Genomic DNA, 20,127 nt, shown 5'->3' with positions numbered 1-20,127 from the left:
GAACTTCCGGTGGACGCGCCGTGTAAACATCCGGTAGCTGTCCGAGCGAGAATAATGGCCGAGCTGATGCAGCGTAGCAGTGTGGGGCTAAATCAGACGCAGACCGACGCTGTGAAGTCCCTTTTGCACGAGTTCGCAGATATTTTCGCAGTGGATGAGCGCGAGTGCACGCATACCAATTTGGTGCAGCACAACATCGATACAGGTAACGCCGCTCCTGTTCGGTTACATCCGAGACGCCTCCCGTTAGCTAAACGAGCTATAGCCGAGCAGCAGCTGCGTGAGATGGCCGACTCGGGCGTCATAGAGCCAGCATCCGGACCGTGGTCTTCACCCGTTGTACTTGTGCGTAAGAAGGACGAATCGTGGCGGTTTTGTGTGGACTACCGGCGGTTAAACGAGGTGACGCGTAAAGATTCTTATCCGTTGCCGCGAATAGATGATGCGTTGGAACACGTTGCGGGCTCGGCGTGGTTTAGCTCGTTGGATCTGCGTAGCGGGTACTGGCAAGTAGAGCTCGCCCCGGAAGCACGACCCAAAACCGCGTTTTCTATCGGACAAGGGCTATGGCAATTTCGGCGCATGCCGTTCGGCCTCTGCAACGCTCCCGCTACGTTCGAACGGTTGATGGAGAGAGTATTGGCAGAGATCCCTCGCAACCGTTGTGTCGTCTACTTAGACGATTTATTGGTGCACGGCAAGGATTTTGCGGTCGCGCTAGCTAACCTACGGGAGGTGTTTCTAGCTATCCGGCGGGCGAATTTGCGGCTCAATCCCAAAAAGTGCCAGTTGTTGCGGCAAGAAACTGTCTTTCTGGGACACGTCATTAGCGCTCGAGGAATTGCCACCGATCCAGCCAAAATTGCCACGGTACAGAATTGGCCTGAGCCGTCGAATGTGTCGCAGCTGCGCACTTTTCTCGGGTTAGCGTCGTACTATCGCCGGTTCGTGAGGGATTTCGCTACGATCGCCAGCCCGCTGCACGCGCTCACGAGAAAGAACCAGCCGTTTCGCTGGGACAGGGAGCACGCGCGTGCGTTTACTCGGTTACGGGAAGCTCTGGTTACGTCGCCCGTTCTCGAGTATCCTGATATAGCTCGTACGTTTATTCTCGACACGGACGCGAGCGATGTAGGGCTGGGGGCCGTCCTGTCTCATGTTGCCGGGGGCGAAGAGCGTGTTGTCGCTTACTTCAGCCGCGCGTTGTCTGGCCCGGAGAAGAATTACTGCGTCACGCGGCGCGAGCTGCTAGCGGTCGTCGCGGCCCTTAAGCATTTTAGGCCGTATTTATACGGGCAATCCTTCTTGCTGCGGACCGATCACGCTTCGCTAGTGTGGCTGCTTAGTTTTAAAGAGCCCGAGGGCCAGTTAGCGCGTTGGCTCGAGCGGTTGCAGGACTATCACTTCACCGGTCAGCACCGAGCGGGAAAATTGCATGCTAACGCCGATGCGTTATCCCGCCGGCCGTGCAGCAAAGAGCGTTGTCGACACTGCGAGCGGGTTGAAGAGCGTGTGGGTGGTCACGACAGCGAACACACCCCGACCCCCGTGAACCAGAACATTCTCCCTGCGCAGTCTTCCGAAGCCCCCGTCGGTAATCGGCCGTCCGAGCCGGCATGCAGCCGAGTCACTGCGGCACCTAAACCATCGCCGGTGGTCGTTTCGCCTGTGCCACAGATGGACTGCGAGCAGCTAGTGGTCGAACAGGAGAAGGACCCGGCGCTGCAGCGGGTAGTAGGTTGGGTTAACGCGGGCCAGAGACCGGATTATGCCGCCATTGCCCACCTGGGACCAGAAGAAAAAGCCCTTCACTCGCAGTTTTACCGACTAGCGTTGCGGGGGGGCTTACTCTACCGCCGGTGGGAACGGCCGTGTGGCGCTGGCGAATCTTTTCAGCTGCTGGTGCCGCGGACTTTGCGGGCATGTGTGCTGGGGATGGTTCATGGGCACGCAGGTTCGGGACACTTTGGGGTAACTAAGACACTGCGGCGGTTGCGTGCTCGGTTCTACTGGCCGGGTTGTCATACTGACAGCGAACTTTTTGTTCACAGATGCGATGTCTGCACGGCAAAGAAGGGCCCTTCCCAGCGCTCACGAGCACCCTTGCAAGACTTTCGGGTGGGGGCGCCCATGGAACGTATGGGCGTGGACATTCTGGGGCCGTTTCCCGTCTCTGATCGCGGGAATCGTTATGTGCTGGTGGCCATGGATTATTTTACGAAGTGGCCAGAGGCGTTCGCTGTTCCAGATCAGAGCGCTTCCACCACGGCTCGAGTGCTGGTGGATGAGGTGTTCAGCCGATTCGGCGTCCCGGAGCAGTTGCACAGCGATCAGGGGCGTAACTTCGAGGCGGAGGTGTTTGCGGCGGTGTGCGAGCGCCTCGGAGTAAAAAAGACCCGCACCACGCCCTTGCATCCACAAAGTGACGGCCTCGTGGAACGGTTCAACCGAACACTCACCACCCAACTCGCCGTGCTTACCAGCGACCGACAAAAAGATTGGGACGAGCATTTGCCTCTCGTGCTTTGGGCGTATCGTACGGCGGTGCAGGAGTCCTCGCAGCTGATGCCAGCTGCGTTGATGTTCGGTCGCGAGTTGCGCACGCCTGTGGATCTAGTGTTTGGGTCCCCTCCACAAGTGGATTTACCCACGAAACCAGGTGTGGAGTATTTTTGTTCATTAAAAGACAAACTGTTCCGTGTCCACGAATTGGCGCGTAGACACTTGGCGGACGCCGGGGTTAAGCAGCGCCGTGTGTACGATACGCACAGCCGGGGGCGAGACTTTGCTGCTGGGGAGCAAGTTTGGGTGTATTCCCCCGGAAGGAAAAGGAGGCTCTCACCTAAGCTTATGTCGCACTGGGTGGGCCCCTGCACGGTCGTCGCACAGCTCTCTGACGTGGTCTACCGGGTGGGGGCAGTGTGACGGGGGGCGGGGTTTCGCTTGGGAACCATCATGCTTTGCGGGAGGGGCTGTTATGTGTTCACCCTGTTGGGAAAAGGTATTTGGTTTAGTGGCTTCAGCCAGGATATGTGTGATGTGGTGTGTGTGTTGTTATGCTGCTGGTTACCCTGTGTGAGTAAAATAAAAATACTCCCAGCCATTTGCATTGGGCAGCAATTTAATTACTCGCCTCTCCACCATCCTTTCGGGCGTGAAAACGCTACAATATTTTATCCTTTCTATTAAATTTATGGTGAAAAGTGGAGTAAATGATGACGTACCTTTCACTGTGGTCTTGACAAGATTACTGTAGTCTGTGTAGTAGTCTCCTCTGTATGCTTTACACCGGTACTCTATTTCTCCTGCTTTATCAACTGTTACTTTCAGTGTGTTTGTGGATTCTTGTTCACCACTTAGAGGCTGATATGATTTGTACCAGATAAACTCCCATCCAGCGCCGCGCTGCAGATCACAGGTCAGAGTGACGGTGTCTCCAGTGTAGACTGGGTTCTGAGGATTCACTCTCACAGTCGGTCTGGGTTTTACTGTTGGTGTGAAATGATGGAGTCAGTCATCTGTCTATGAACTATCATTTTACTTTTTCTTTTATTATTTATTTGTAATATTTGGTACAGTCAGGTGTGGATTCAAAAGTAGATGCTTTATATATAACAGTTATAACAGGCTTTTCACTGCATGGCATACTGTGTATGGTTGTGTGTGTGATGAATAAAATTAAAAATAAAAATTAGAAAATGTCTAATGATCCTGATCTCCATCTGTTACAGACTCACCTGATACAGTCAGTGTAACAGCGTCACTGGTCTCTGAGTTCTGATAGTTACTGTTCTGTCCTGTGCATGTGTAGACACCACCGTCAGAGTCTCTAACAGATAAGATTGTGAACTCCTTCTTTATGTTGCCTCTGGAGCCTTTATATCTATTCCAGCTGTATGTCCACTGAGTGTCTCCTCCTCCCTGTATGTCACATCTGACAGTAACTCTCTCCCCAATAAACACATATGTATAAGGTGTTATGGACACCACAGCTTTAGGCCTCTCTGTAAAAAAAAAAAAAAAAGCTGGTGTTATTGATATTTATTAAATTTATGTTACTATACCAAATATAAGTTCACATTCTCGTTAGTTTATGATATGGATGTGTAACCTACTTAATAATTTAAAACTTGGGCACCATAAAACATCTGTTTTTATATTTAATACACAGTAAGAAGCTTTCTATGAACCTCTAATTGCGCAATGCCATGTGTCTTAAAAAGACTGATCACTCATTTACTCTCTCAGTAGTAACTGTGTGTGTGTGTGTGTGTGTGTGGTGTGTGTGTGTGTGTGATGCATAACATTTAAATTTAAATTTGAAAATGTCTATGATGTTCCAGGGGCAATCTCATCATCTCTGTCTTTCACATTGTCTCTGTATTGTCCTACATGCTTTACACATTTAGTTTACGTAGTTTAAGGTCCTTGAAGTATAATTTCTTTAGATGTGTCATGTCATGTAGTTCTCTTTAGTTTTTTGCAGCACTGTGAGAAATATTGCTTCATTTCACTGTGTACTGAACCTACTGTATGAGTGAAATGGAAAGAAAAGCCACTTTGATTTTGATCATAACAGGGAGGAGAGTTTATACATTTTCTACAGATAACAGCATCACAGCCGTGCTATATTCAGCAGTACAGCACTCCCTGTGTGGTATTTCTTAATTAAATATGTACATCTTATTACAGTGTTAGGAGAAACCTGTGTGATCCAGTTTATTAGATCTTTCATTGATCACTTTTTATTTCAGACTCAATTCACGCCACCTACTGGACTGGAATTTGGATCAGAAAAATGATATTAAATTGTGTCCACCGGTGATTCACAGCTTTAGTGGTTTGAACCCAAGTTACTTTTTCCACCATAAAGTACAGATTGTTCACTTATAAGAGCATGTCTGTATCTGTTTATTCTTAATAAACCACAGCAGTTTGCCAGTGATTACTTAGATTTAATTTATTAATAATTGAAACATTATGATTTCATCCATTTATAGTTACATTGATTCTTGTGGAATGTCTGCAGAACAAGTTATTTCCTGTCCTCACTCACATTATAGAAGATATAAAAGGTTGTTTTTCTCAGCAGTCTTTCTCAATTTATTTTATTTAATAAAGAAAGTAACAGTTTATATATTACTGGGAGTGACTTGCCATGCCCAAAAACAAAGTAGTAGATTTTCCCCCCTTTTTTTAATAATCTGTGGCAAATCACATGTTTTTAACTAATTCCTAGTATCACACCAATCACACATGTACAACACTGTTAAACATGTGGACCTTCGTCAACATTCTGGATTAACAAATAATATATCCTTTCAAATAAATTTATGGTAAAAAGTGGAGTAAATCATGACGTACCTTTCACTGTAGTCTTGACAAGTTCACTGTAGTCTGTGTTGTAGTTTCTTCTGTATGCTTTACACCGGTACTCTATTTCTCCTGCTTCAGCAACTGTTACTGTCAGTGTGTTTGTGGATTCACCACTTAGAGGCTGATTATATTTGTACCAGATAAACTCCCATCTAGTACCCTGCTGCAGATCACAGGTCAGAGTGACGGTGTCTCCAGTGTAGACTGGGTGCTGAGGATTCACTCTCACAGTCGGTTTGGGTTTTACTGTTGGTGTGAAATGATGGAGGAGTCAGAGCTGCTTTTAGCTTCAGAACAAAATCAGTCTCTAAATTATTATTTTACTTTTTTAATTTTTTTTTTAATTTTTATATATTTATTCATAATATTTGATACAGTCCGGTTTGGATTGAAAAGTGTTTGGTTTTTGTTGTTGTTGTTTCCTTTTTTTGGTATTTTCCAAAAGTACTATTTTTCATATCTGTTTTAATACATAAATACAAATATATAAATAAATTTTACATAAATTTTGATTAGCATGACAGTTAATTTTAAATTAATCATGCTAGATTAGGTTAGATAACTGCTCACTCACTCACTCACTCATCTTCTATATCGCTTTATCCTGTATTCAGGGTCGCGGGGACCTGGAGCCTATCCCAGGAGGCTTAGGGCATGAGGTGGGGTTTACCCTGGACAGAGTGCCAATTCATCACAGGGAACACACTCATACACACACTCACAGACCACTACACCATCATGCCACCAGGTAACAAGCTACTTTTAATTAAAAGAATAATAAATGAAAAAGAAGATTTTTTTTACTTGTGTTGTTACAAAGTTTCTGTACATTTTATTCTTATTTTATATTTTCCTCTGTAAACTTTAGCGTTAGAATGAATTTTACTTTAATTTTATTGTTTATTGTAATTTAATTTTGGTCTGTTTGTTTGTTTGTTTGTTTGTTTGTTTGTTTGTGTGTCTAATGATCCTGATCTCCTTCTGTTACAGACTCACCTGATACAGTCAGTGTAACAGCGTCACTGATCACTAAGTTCTGAGAGTTACTGTTCTGTCCTGTGCAGGTGTAGACACCACCATCAGAGTATTTAACAGATGAGATTGTGAACTCCTGATTCATGTTGCCTCTGGATCCTTTATCTTCATTCCAGCTGTATGTCCACTGAGTGTCTCCTCCTCCCTGTATGTCACATCTGACAGTAACTCTCTCCCCAATAAACACATGTGTATCAGGCTTTATGGACACCACAGCTTTAGGCCTCTCTGTAAAAAAAAAAAAAAAAAAAAAAACTGATGTTATTATGTTTATTAAAATGTATCTTACTATACCAAATATGAGTACACATTGTTGTTAGTTTTTGATATGGATGTGTAACCTATTTAATAATTTAAAACTCGGGCATCATGGAACATCTGTTTTTATATATTTAATACACAGTAAGAAGCTTTCTATAAATGTCTAATTGCACAATTCCATGTGTCTTAAAAAGACCTCCACAATGACCTGTTACATAAGAGCATCACTGAAGAGTGTGAGTGTGAGCTTCCTCTCTGCTCCTGTAAAGATGTAGTTACCTCTGACTTCCACATGATTGTGGCTGTATTTAGTGATTTAGGCCAAAAGTATTTGGTATTTACACTGCATGAAAAATTGAACTTAAACACAAAATAATTTTTTTTTTGACGCAGCGTAACATTAATTTTATCTTAGTGTAGATTTTATTCATCTACAGTTAAACCTTGGATTTGGAGCATAATTAATTTTGGAAGTGTGTTTGTATATCAAAACACTCGTATATCAAAGAAAATTTCCCCTATTAAGAAATAATAATGCACTGAAAAAAAATGAACATGGCTACCTGTTACATGTACTAAAATGTAATATGTGTTTTGTACATAATAATTTCCTGTTTCCAAGATGAACATGAATAAATTATGTTGTATTTGCATAAAATTTAACAACTTAATATGTATTAGATTTAATCATGTTGAGACAAACCAAAGAGATCTTGTCACTATGAAAACTGGAAATATCAGATCAAACATCGCAAGAAAATATCGCGAGAAGGGAACACTGTTGAGAAGACAAACGTTTGGCGGGCGTGTGGAAAAGGTAAGCAGAAATTAATTCCCACTTTTCTAAATAGAAACGAAATATTGAACATAAATGTCACCTGCTGTTTAGCGATGTTTAGTCACGTTATTTTGGTTTAAGCTATTTCTTGTATTTTTATTCACACTTAAAATACCGACGGTTATATGCGCGTGCTTAATCTGCGGTTCGGTTCTGGTTTCGGTCTGTTCTCATGAGTTGTGAAGCGAGAGGAAGAAAGTATAAATATTGTTCATTTGATAAATTAAGTATCATGAATTTTAATTGAATATCTATTTTTTCACAGGAGTTTGTGAGTGAAAGCGTCCTGTCTGCATCTGACTTCAGGAGTTTCCTGACCAACTGTCTCTAACGGTCATATTTAAAAGTCATAACGAACAGTAATAAAGTACAAAATGTTTCTGTTGGTGTTTATTTGTTTTTCTATGATTAATACTTATTTGTGGTGTTTTATGTTTTGTACATCTTTTTAAATTGAGACCTCATTTGTAAGTTGCTGCTGGTGTAAAAAAAAAATCTCCGTTTTATCTCATTTGTCTTATGCTTCCTTCCTTCACAGAATTCTGTTGACCAGGGCTTGAAATTTAAATTTACTTGAGTTGTACCAACGCTATTTATTTATGTTAACAGCATTAAATTATGTTGGATGCAGTTGTAGTAAATAAGTTAAATGAACCTGATAAAATTAATTTGACTGATTATTTTTTAATCAAAATTACATTAAAAATTTGAATAATGTAAGCACTAAGAAATTGTTAGACTTTTCAATGATAATGAAGTATCATAGACATAATTCTATTACATTACAATTACACAATCAATTGCTATTACAGTAAATGATAAAGATTATGTTAAGTCAACATGATTCTTTTACACTTAACCATCACTTTACCTTTACTGTGGGGTTACTGTGTTGGACAACTGACTTTCTTACATATACAAAAGAACACACACACAAACATATGATAAAAAATGGAGAAAATCATGACGTACCTTTCACTGTAATCTTGACAGGTTCACTGCAGTCTGTGTAGTAGTCTCCTCTGTATGCACAACAATCGTACTCTATTTCTCCTGATTTATCAACTGTTACTCTCAGTGTGTTTGTGGATTTTTGTTCACCACTTAGAGGCTGATTATATTTGTACCAGATAAACTTCCATCCAGCGCCGTGCTGCAGATCACAGGTCAGAGTGACGGTGTCTCCAGTGTAGACTGGGTGCTGAGGATTCACTCTCAGAGTCGGTTTGGGTTTTTCTGTTGGGATAAAATGATGGAGGAGTCAGAGCTGCTTTTAGCTTCACAACATACCATGTATTTGCACTATACTTTAACATGTGCTTTGCCTAATCCGGTTTGGATGAAAAGATGAGTTTTACATATATACAGTTTATATAAATTTTCCTAGTAGTAGACATTTGTCTAAAAAAATACATGATTACGAATATATTGTACAAAAAAGTATGATGATTTTTTTTTTATTATTTTTTGTGCTAATGATGTTGGATCTGTAACGACCCACCTAGCTCAACCCAGCACCTATAGATCCTAAATTCCTCTCTGGATTTTTCTCCTCTCTCGCTCACCTGTCGCTCAGAATACCTGAACCCTATCTGTCAATCATCTCTTAGCTTTATAAGCACACTGAAAGAACCACTCAGCGCCGCAGTGTCTCGCGTCTTGTCTGTAAACTGGTTTTCTGTTTACTCTAGCCGGTTTCCCTGTTTACTCTAGCCCGTTTCCCTGTTTACTCTAGCCCGGTTTCCCTGTTTACTCTAGCCCGGTTTCCCTGTTTACTCTAGCCCGTTTCCCTGTTTACCCTAGCCCGTTTCCCTGTTTACTCTAGCCCGGTTTCCCTGTTTACTCTAGCCCGTTTCCCTGTTTACTCTAGCCCGGTTTCCCTGTTTACTCTAGCCCGGTTTCCCTATTTACCCTAGCCCGTTTCCCTGTTTACTCTAGCCCGGTTTCCCTGTTTACTCTAGCCCGGTTTCCCTGTTTACTCTAGCCCGGTTTCCCTGTTTACTCTAGCCCGGTTTCCCTATTTACCCTAGCCCGTTTCCCTGTTTACTCTAGCCCGGTTTCCCTATTTACCCTAGCCCGTTTCCCTGTTTACTCTGGCCCGGTTTCCCTGTTTACTCTAGCCCGGTTTCCCTGTTTACTCTAGCCCGGTTTCCCTGTTTACTCTAGCCCGGTTTCCCTGTTTACTCTAGGCCGTTTCCCTGTTTACTCTAGCCCGGTTTCCCTGTTTACTCTAGCCCGTTTCCCTGTTTACTCTAGCCCGGTTTCCCTGTTTACTCTAGCCCGGTTTCCCTATTTACCCTAGCCCGTTTCCCTGTTTACTCTAGCCCGGTTTCCCTGTTTACTCTAGCCGGTTTCCCTGTTTACTCTAGCCCGTTTCCCTGTTTACTCTAGCCCGTTTCCCTATTTACCCTAGCCGGTTTCCCTATTTACCCTAGCCCGGTTTCCCTGTTTACTCTAGCCGGTTTCCCTGTTTACTCTAGCCCGTTTCCCTGTTTACTCTAGCCCGTTTCCCTGTTTACTCTAGCCCGGTTTCCCTGTTTACTCTAGCCCGGTTTCCCTGTTTACTCTAGGCCGTTTCCCTGTTTACTCTAGCCCGGTTTCCCTGTTTACTCTAGCCCGTTTCCCTGTTTACTCTAGCCCGGTTTCCCTGTTTACTCTAGCCCGGTTTCCCTATTTACCCTAGCCCGTTTCCCTGTTTACTCTAGCCCGGTTTCCCTGTTTACTCTAGCCGGTTTCCCTGTTTACTCTAGCCCGTTTCCCTGTTTACTCTAGCCCGGTTTCCCTATTTACCCTAGCCCGTTTCCCTGTTTACTCTAGCCCGGTTTCCCTGTTTACTCTAGCCCGGTTTCCCTGTTTACTCTAGCCCGGTTTCCCTGTTTACCCTAGCCCGTTTCCCTGTTTACTCTAGCCCGGTTTCCCTATTTACCCTAGCCCGTTTCCCTGTTTACTCTAGCCCGGTTTCCCTGTTTACTCTAGCCCGGTTTCCCTGTTTACCCTAGCCCGTTTCCCTGTTTACTCTAGCCCGGTTTCCCTATTTACCCTAGCCCGTTTCCCTGTTTACTCTGGCCCGGTTTCCCTGTTTACTCTAGCCCGGTTTCCCTGTTTACTCTAGCCCGGTTTCCCTGTTTACTCTAGCCCGGTTTCCCTGTTTACTCTAGCCCGGTTTCCCTGTTTACTCTAGCCCGTTTCCCTGTTTACCCTAGCCCGTTTCCCTGTTTACTCTAGCCCGGTTTCCCTGTTTACTCTAGCCCGTTTCCCTGTTTACTCTAGCCCGGTTTCCCTGTTTACTCTAGCCCGGTTTCCCTATTTACCCTAGCCCGTTTCCCTGTTTACTCTAGCCCGGTTTCCCTGTTTACTCTAGCCGGTTTCCCTGTTTACTCTAGCCCGTTTCCCTGTTTACTCTAGCCCGGTTTCCCTATTTACCCTAGCCCGTTTCCCTGTTTACTCTAGCCCGGTTTCCCTGTTTACTCTAGCCCGGTTTCCCTGTTTACTCTAGCCCGGTTTCCCTATTTACCCTAGCCCGTTTCCCTGTTTACTCTAGCCCGGTTTCCCTATTTACCCTAGCCCGTTTCCCTGTTTACTCTGGCCCGGTTTCCCTGTTTACTCTAGCCCGGTTTCCCTGTTTACTCTAGCCCGGTTTCCCTGTTTACTCTAGCCCGGTTTCCCTGTTTACTCTAGGCCGTTTCCCTGTTTACTCTAGCCCGGTTTCCCTGTTTACTCTAGCCCGTTTCCCTGTTTACTCTAGCCGGTTTCCCTGTTTACTCTAGCCCGTTTCCCTGTTTACTCTAGCCCGGTTTCCCTATTTACCCTAGCCCGTTTCCCTGTTTACTCTAGCCCGGTTTCCCTGTTTACTCTAGCCCGGTTTCCCTGTTTACTCTAGCCCGGTTTCCCTGTTTACCCTAGCCCGTTTCCCTGTTTACTCTAGCCCGGTTTCCCTATTTACCCTAGCCCGTTTCCCTGTTTACTCTGGCCCGGTTTCCCTGTTTACTCTAGCCCGGTTTCCCTGTTTACTCTAGCCCGGTTTCCCTGTTTACTCTAGCCCGGTTTCCCTGTTTACTCTAGCCAGTTTCCCTGTTTCCTCTAGCCTGGTTTCGACCCTGCCTGTACTCTGGATTTTTCTCTCGTCTTCGCCTCCTGGTACCTCGGCTATTATCGGACTGATTAACGTTTACGACCCCGCATGCTCTCTGGACTTTGTTATAAAATAGTACTCTCGCTGCTGGATTACTGGATACTGAACACCGCCTGGTAAGACGATTCCTCTAAGTATACTTCTCCACAAGCCAGCTTTTCATCCCGTGAGATGGGCACTTCATGGAGATCGCACGCGTTGCGAGCCGACCTCTGTTTCGACCGAGGAAATCAAGCTGCTGCATTCCACTGTTCACGCACGGCGCGCTACGCCGCTCACCTAACCGGAGAGGATTCCTGGGTTTGTGGAGATTCCCTCACGTGATAGCCCCGCCCCCTCTCCATCGTCACTGGAGGCTTCCCCACTCTCTCATTCCAGTCACTAAGCACACACACGCACTGCTTCTCTCCCCTGCTGCGTCTGCCTTTCTCAGACCTGTTTTTTTTTTTCTTCAATAAAGCTCTAAACTTCACCCTTTGTCTGCTATTGGGTTCACTCCTGTTCAGCCCCCCCGTGACAAGATCATGTTTGGTAATAAGATACTTTAATAAAAGAAAATTTAAAACTGTTTTTCCAGTTAATTACTTTTTTAATCAGAAAGTAGATGTTGAAATGTTATGGCACTCATACTGCTGCTGTCACTTATTATTTTACTTTTCCTTCGCACTTTTACACTTTCTTGGAATCAGCATTTTTAACTTTTAAATGTTCTCTTATAAGTTCATTTTATTCTTATTTTAGATTTTCTGGTATGGACAATAGAGCTTTAGGCCTCTCTGTAAAAAAGAAAAAGCTGCTGTTGTTTATGTACTCTCCAACCCGCACCACGAGATGTAATAATATTTATAAGAGCCCTGCCGCAGGACGTCTAAGAGGGTCAACGAAAAGGGAGGCTGTGAGAGTGCTGATGACACGCATGGGTGGAACCTCCCTGTTTGGAGATAGCGTGGAATTATTAATTAGTGAACTAAAAAAAACAAAAGACAAAACTGAAAACACAACATAAACACAGCTCCATCTACGCAAGATCGGACGGGGCTCTGGAAACTAAAAAATAAATGTATATCCTCTCTGGGTCCATGCCCTTACCGAGGAGTTAAGTGTGTGTGCTTTGCATAAAACTTATACTGAGAGCGCACGCTAAACTAATGTGTGTTGCTCTCACACTGATTTTATTCATCTGTTTATTTTGTGCTTTCATTTCTTCCTTTCGTCCTTACTTTCTTAATTATTTACTTACTTTGATTCTTTATTTGATTTGACAGTTGTTATAAACAATTCATTCATGCTCTGTGTGTGTCTGTTTGTGTGATGAATAACATTTAAATTTAAATATGCTCCTGTGCAATCAAATTATCCCTCCCTTGCACATTGTCTTGTGTTATCCTGCACTATTTACACCTGCCCTGTTGTTTTATGTGGTCCTGGAGGAATGTTGCTTTATTTTACTGTGTCATGTACCTTATACATTTTCTACAGATAACAGCATTAAACCCATGCTACTGTGTATCCAGCAGTACAGCACTCCCTGTGTGTTATTTCCTAATTAAATGTTTACATCTTATCAAAGTGTTAGGAGAAACCCGCAGTAGTAATTTATACAGGTTATTAGATCTTTCCTTCATTACCTTTCATATCCGACTGAATTCACACAAAATATACCAGAGCCATCAACCAAAAATAGAAGCAGTTACTTTTCCCACCCTAAAGTACAGATTGTTTTCATATAAAACCATGTTTATAGGTGTGTTTTTCATAAGCCACAGCAGTTTGCCAATGATTACTTAGATTTAATATATTAATCATTAAAAGATTATAATTTAATTTATAGTTAGATTGATTGTTGTGGTGTGTCTGCAGAACAAGTTATTTAATGTCCTAACTCACATTATAGAAGATACAGTGGTGTGAAAAACTATTTGCCCCCTTCCTGATTTTTTATTCTTTTGCATGTTTGTCACACAAAATGTTTCTGATCATCAAACACATTTAACTATTAGTCAAAGATAACACAAGTAAACACAAAATGCAGTTTTTAAATAATGTTTTTTATTATTTAGGGAGAAAAAAAATCCAAACCTACATGGCCCTGTGTGAAAAAGTAATTGCCCCCTGAACCTAATAACTGGTTGGGCCACCCTTAGCAGCAATAACTGCAATCAAGCGTTTGCGATAACTTGCAACGAGTCTTTTACAGCGCTCTGGAGGAATTTTGGCCCACTCATCTTTGCAGAATTGTTGTAATTCAGCTTTATTTGAGGGTTTTCTAGCATGAACCGCCTTTTTAAGGTCATGCCACAACATCTCAATAGGATTCAGGTCAGGACTTTGACTAGGCCACTCCAAAGTCTTCATTTTGTTTTTCTTCAGTCATTCAGAGGTGGATTTGCTGGTGTGTTTTGGGTCATTGTCTTGCTGCAGCACCCAAGATCGCTTCAGCTTGAGTTGACGAACAGATGGCCGGACGTTCTCCTTCAGGATTTTTTGGTAGACAGTAGAATTCATGGTTCCATCTATCACAGCAAGCCTTCCAGGTCCTGAAGCAGCAAAACAACCCCAGACCATCACACTACCTCCACCATATTTTACTGTTGGTATGATGTTATTTTTCTGAAATACTTTTACGCCAGATGTAACGGGACACGCACCTTCCAAAAAGTTCAACTTTTGTCTCGTCGGTCCACAAGGTATTTTCCCAAAAGTCTTGGCAATCATTGAGATGTTTTTTAGCAAAATTGAGACGAGCCTTAATGTTCTTTTTGCTTAAAAGTGGTTTGCGCCTTGGAAATCTGCCATGTATGCCGTTTTTGCCCAGTCTCTTTCTTATGGTGGAGTCGTGAACACTGACCTTAATTGAGGCAAGTGAGGCCTGCAGTTCTTTAGATGTTGTCCTGGGGTCTTTTGTGGCCTCTCGGATGAGTTGTCTCTGCGCTCTTGGGGTAATTTTGGTCGGTCGGCCACTCCTGGGAAGGTTCACCACTGTTCCATGTGTTTGCCATTTGTGGATAATGGCTCTCACTGTGGTTCGCTGGAGTCCCAAAGCTTTAGAAATGGCTTTATAACCTTTACCAGACTGATAGATCTCAATTACTTTTGTTCTCATTTTTTCCTGAATTTCTTTGGATCTTGGCATGATGTCTAGCTTTTGAGGTGCTTTTGGTCTACTTCTCTGTGTCAGGTAGCTCCTATTTAAGTGATTTCTTGATTGAAACAGGTGTGGCAGTAATCAGGCCTGGGGGTGACTACAGAAATTGAACTCAGGTGTGATAAACCACAGTTAAGTTATTTTTTAACAAGGGGGCAATCACTTTTTTACACAGGGCCATGTAGATTTGGAGTTTTTTTTTCTCCCTTAATAACGTAAACCTTCATTTAAAAATTGCATTTTGTGTTCAATTATGTTATCTTTGACTAATAGTTAACGGTTTTTGATGATCAGAAACATTTAAGTGTGACAAACATGCAAAAGAATAAGAAATCAGGAAGGGGGCAAATAGTTTTTCACACCACTGTATGTTTCTGTATGGTTCAGTGATGTGAAATGCCACTATGAGATAAAACATGAGTCGTTAAAGCGAACATTCTGTATAAGCAACAGTCTGAGATGAGGTCGTGTAAAATACCCAAACTGACAGCACATTGTTATGAGCTCAAATTAAAATATTGAGTAAAAGTGATGTTATGAACAGTTATGTGCCGGATTTAATAATCTACTTTAAACAAGAAGTGTATTTGTTTGACGATAAAAAAAGTACAACTTGGTGTAAACAAGGCGTAAAATACTCAATCCTACAATATTTTATTTCTTTATATTAATAAGTTAAACAGAGAGTTCTTCCGTACAGGAAGACAGACAGACATGTACGTGGGCTTCAACCTAAAATAATAATAATATTAATATCACTGATTACATTAAAGATCACCAGCTTATTTTTTAGCCTAAAACTTTTAACTATTTCTACAAACCCTTTGCAAATTATCACCAGTTTTCAAATAAATCAGATAAAGACAGATACAATACAACCTGTTATTTACTGCCTACTTTCATAATGTTCACTGTGTGATACTAATACACTCATCATTTACACTGTAAACTTAATATAAAACCTGTAATACACCTCCAAAAGACATAATTTCTTTAAAAAAAGAAATGAAAAACATAAATAAAAAACATTTTTGCCTACAGAGGGAAGTGAAATTCAACATAAAAACGAGTCTCACTTGCTGACAACCTTAAATCTGAAAACTAAAATCATAATAGTATCACATTATACAGAAAAAGAAAGGAAAACTAAAACAGACTCACCTGATACAGTCAGTGTAACAGAAGCACTGATCTCTGAGCTCTGAGATTTCTGTCTTTGTCCTATGCAGGTGTAGACACCACTGTCAGAGTCTCTTACAGACTGGATTATGAAATCCTTCGTTATGCTGTCTGTGTAGACTCGATCCTCTCCCACTGTGAAAATGCCATTAGATTTATACCATCTGTATGTCCACTGAGTGCCTCTTCCTCCTCCCAGTATGTCACATGTGAGAGTAACACGCTCCCCAATGAACACATGTGTATAGGGCGTAATGGTCATTACAGCTTTAGGCCCTTCTGTAAAACATAATAATAATAAGAAGAAGAAGAAGAAAAATATTAAAGGCAGCGCAGTGGTGTAGTGGTTAGCACAACCCACAATCCAAAGACATGCAGATTAGGTGGACTGGCATTCCTAAACTTCCCATAGTGCATGAATAAGTGTGTATGGATTGGCACCCTGTCTAGGGTGTACTCTGCCTTGTGCCATAAGTCTCCTGGGATAGGCTCCAGGCCCCCATGACACTGAATACAGGATAAAGTGATATAGACAGTGAGAGAGATAATAATAATTAGTTGGATTAAATATGATGGTTTTTACACTGACCTTACCTTAATACTTTAAAACTGAGCACAATGATTGTTTTTATCATCATTTAATAGACAATTTATTTAGTAAGCAGTGTAACATGAGCCTAACTATACATTTAAAGTACCTAGTTATTTTCCTTTTCATATTAAATAATACATTTGTTGCAATTGTAGCAACTTTTCTCCTAAAAAAAAAAAAAAAAAAATTATATATATATATATATATGGTATTTATGATATAAAATAAATAAACAACCTGTGCGCCTTATGACTTTCAACCATTTAGAATCTCTACTGGATCCACTGGAGGGCGCTCTGGACCCATGGGACTAACTTTGTTCAGGACTTTTGAAGTGTTATGCTTATTGCCTGCCATGCAGAAGGCCTAAAATCAATTCCCAGTATAGTACATTCGCTGTGTGCTTAACAATGGTACTCTGTTTCTCCTGCATTATTGACTGTTGTTTTAAGTGTGTTTGTGTTGCCTTTTCACTGTTCAGAAGCTGTTTATTTGTGTACCAGATAAACAGCCATCCTGTGCCGAGCTCCAGCTCACAGGTCAGAGCGACGGTGTCTCCAGTATAGATAAAGCTCTGAGGATTCACTCCCAGAGTTGGTTTGTGTGTTGCTCTTGCTGTTTTTCCAGTTAATTAATTTTGCGTACTTGTCATGTGACAAAATCTATGATTGGATTGACATATAAAACACTGCATTAACTGAATATTTTTATGGCTCATACCCAAATCCTACAACATCATCTGAACATAGATATTTTTTGAAAAGTCATTAGAGAGCTGGGAGAGGGGTGTGGCTTTCTTTGTGGTCTTGATCCTCGAGGTCTTGATCTTCCTGGGAATGAATGGATGGATGAAAAGGCAAATGACATATAGGACACAGGTTGTCTTAAAATAGAATTTTAGACAGAGAGGATAGATGGTTTGAGAGAGAGAGGGGTAAAAAAGATGCCAGCCATGTGTAAATGGAAAATCCTTCTCTAATCAGAGTTGGAGATCTTACTCTAATTGGATAAGTAATGAAACCTAACAGGAAAGAAGTCCAGTTTGGGTGACTCATCTTCCAGAACACAAAATGTAGCATATAAGTGCAGGGGTTATTAAAAGGTTTAGAAAATAGTTTTGTAACACGCAAAACAGATGACAGCAAAAGGCTGCATGCACAGTCACAGGGAGCACCAATTTTATTTAGAGATCAGGTGAATCAGGGAATATTTTGTTTAAGATAAGATAAGATAAGATAAGATAAGATAAGATAAAATAAGATAAGATAAGATAAACCTTTATTAGTTCCACAAGTGGGAAATTTGTTTTGCCACGGCAGCAAGTGGACAGTACAAAGTTAAAAAATTAAGAAACAACAGAATAAAGTAAAATAAGATTAAAATAGGGGAAATCAATTAAAATAACAAATACTAACTGTATAAATGTATACTATACACTCTGGCTATAAAATATGGACATCTGTGTAGTAAAAATATTTACATAAATATATATTTAGACAATAAGTAAACACAGTTGACTAAGCAATATGTTTGTACTCAATGAATATATGTTTACATACAGAGAGTGAATGACAGGCATTTACAGTAATAGTCTAATTGTTTTTAATTGCACTTTGCCCAGTTATGGTGGTTCCCCGAGACAGAAAGAAAAATTGCACGTTTTACCATAGTATTGCACATGACTGGAGATATTGCACATCACTATAAAGTTTAAAGTGTTCCTTGATAATATTGCACATAACTACAATGGTGTATTTGATGTGCGTGTTTGTTCGTTTGTGCGTTTGCTTGTGCGTATGTGGTCAGAGTGACCACACACATACAGAGTGTGGTCAGAGTGATTTAGCATCATTTGTTCCAAATACCCAAAGAGAACCCAAATTAGGATAGGTTCTGGAGTCTGGTTCCTCTCAAGGTTTCTTCCTATTGCCGTCCCAGTATACATATTTTCATACACATTTCTCTATTTTTTTTTTTTTTGTTCTGTAAGACTGCTTTGCAATAATGACCATTGTTAAATGCATTAGAAAAAAAAGAATTTAATTGAATTATTTGTGTTACTTGCTCCCATTTTTTTTGTCATTAATCTTAGAAATTAATAGTTCTATATTTAATATTAAGGCATTTCATCAGTTAATAAAGAACCACGCAGAGAGAAAATAGTGAATCTAGACAAGAGACGGCAAAATAACAAATAATAATGATAACTGGGTTAATGTCACTTCCTTTGTTTAAAGTAAAAAAAAAGCTGCATTAATAAACTAGTAACAAACTGACAAAAAGTTTTCTGCCCCAATGCAAATCAAACATGCAGAGAATATGAAAGATAAACTATAAATAAATCACCTTGAGCATGGGCCACTGGTATAACGGAAATCAGCACTAAAGAGGGAACAGAAAAAGAACAAAAAATGTTTAGTCTGTTAATGAAAACATCACACTGTAGCCACCAGAATCTCACAAAATATATATTTTTTTTTTCATTTTAAAAATCTAACCTTTCACATGTAATAAATACAAATTTTTGCCCTGCAACCAAATATGTAGCAAAGATTATTATTAATGTGAGGTTATCTTAGCACTCGATGGTCACTCTGAAAGAGTTCCTGTGTTTCTCTGTGAAGAGAGGACCTTTCAGAAGAACAACCATCTCTGCAGCACTCCTCCAATCAGGCCTGTATGGTAGCGTGGCCAGACAGAAGCCACTCCTCAGTAAAAGGCACGACAGCTCTCCTGGGGCCTCATGTACAAGACTTGTGTTGATTTCATACTAAAACATTGCGTACGGACAAAGCTGTAAATGTGCGTACGCCTTAAAAAATCTGATGTATGAAACACTGCGTACGCGAATCCCACACATATTCTCTTTGTACATCCGAATTAACATGAAATTGAGCGCACATGCACCAGCGCAAAACCCCTCCCTGCCTCCTTCTCCGTATAAATATGTTAATGACTCCACTTTGGCAAAACCAAACGAAAAAGCAATGGCAAAAGCAAGCAAGAAGAGAAATTTCACAGAATGTGAATTGGAGGTGCTCCTATCGGAGGTAGACCGGATGTCATGGCATGCCATATCACAAGCACTTGTCAAACCGAGCCATGATCACACGCGACTTCATTTCACATTTCAGTTCATTGCTTCCTTTTTTTCACCTCAGTCACCGGCTCGAGCACACCTGTTCCTCATCTCATTTATTACTCTGTTGTATTTAAATAACAATAAATAAATAAATAAAAATATCCAGATTATTGTGTGCCTCAATGCCTAATTCTTCAGCAACATTTCCTGCCTTGCTTCTTGGATCTTGATTTACACTTATTTACAACTATTTTATTGCTTTAAGTCTCAGGTAGCTCAGTGTTTCACGCATCAACTGTGGAAGCGATTATTAGAAAATGGATGACATACAAGACCACTGATAATCTCCCTCGATCTGGGGCTCCATGCAAGATCTCACCCTGTGGGGTCAAAATGATCACAAAAGCTGTGAGCAAAAATCCCAAAACCACACAGGGGGGCCTTGTGAATGACCTGCAGAGAGCTGGGACCAAAGTTTAACTAGGGA

At 41.5% G+C, this 20,127-nt stretch overlaps 1 protein-coding gene across 1 annotated transcript in view; it reads right to left on the bottom strand.

Moving 5' to 3' along the window:
• Nucleotides 1-20,127, bottom strand: part of LOC128510390 (Fc receptor-like protein 5) — a 76,796-nt gene that overhangs the window by 22,765 nt on the left and 33,904 nt on the right. Inside the window, exons 3-6 of the mRNA XM_053482683.1 lie at nt 8,483-8,746; nt 6,373-6,639; nt 5,365-5,622; nt 3,225-3,488 (exon numbers count right to left, since the gene is read on the bottom strand). Coding sequence (XP_053338658.1) covers nt 3,225-3,488; nt 5,365-5,622; nt 6,373-6,639; nt 8,483-8,746 — 1,053 coding nt within the window. The remainder of the gene's footprint in view (nt 1-3,224; nt 3,489-5,364; nt 5,623-6,372; nt 6,640-8,482; nt 8,747-20,127) is intronic.

The sequence above is a fragment of the Clarias gariepinus genome, chromosome 1 (assembly GCF_024256425.1).
Source record: "Clarias gariepinus isolate MV-2021 ecotype Netherlands chromosome 1, CGAR_prim_01v2, whole genome shotgun sequence".
Taxonomy (NCBI): Eukaryota; Metazoa; Chordata; class Actinopteri; order Siluriformes; family Clariidae; genus Clarias; species Clarias gariepinus.
Note: the sequence above shows the minus strand (reverse complement) of the source record. Positions and strands in the feature narration are given on the sequence as shown.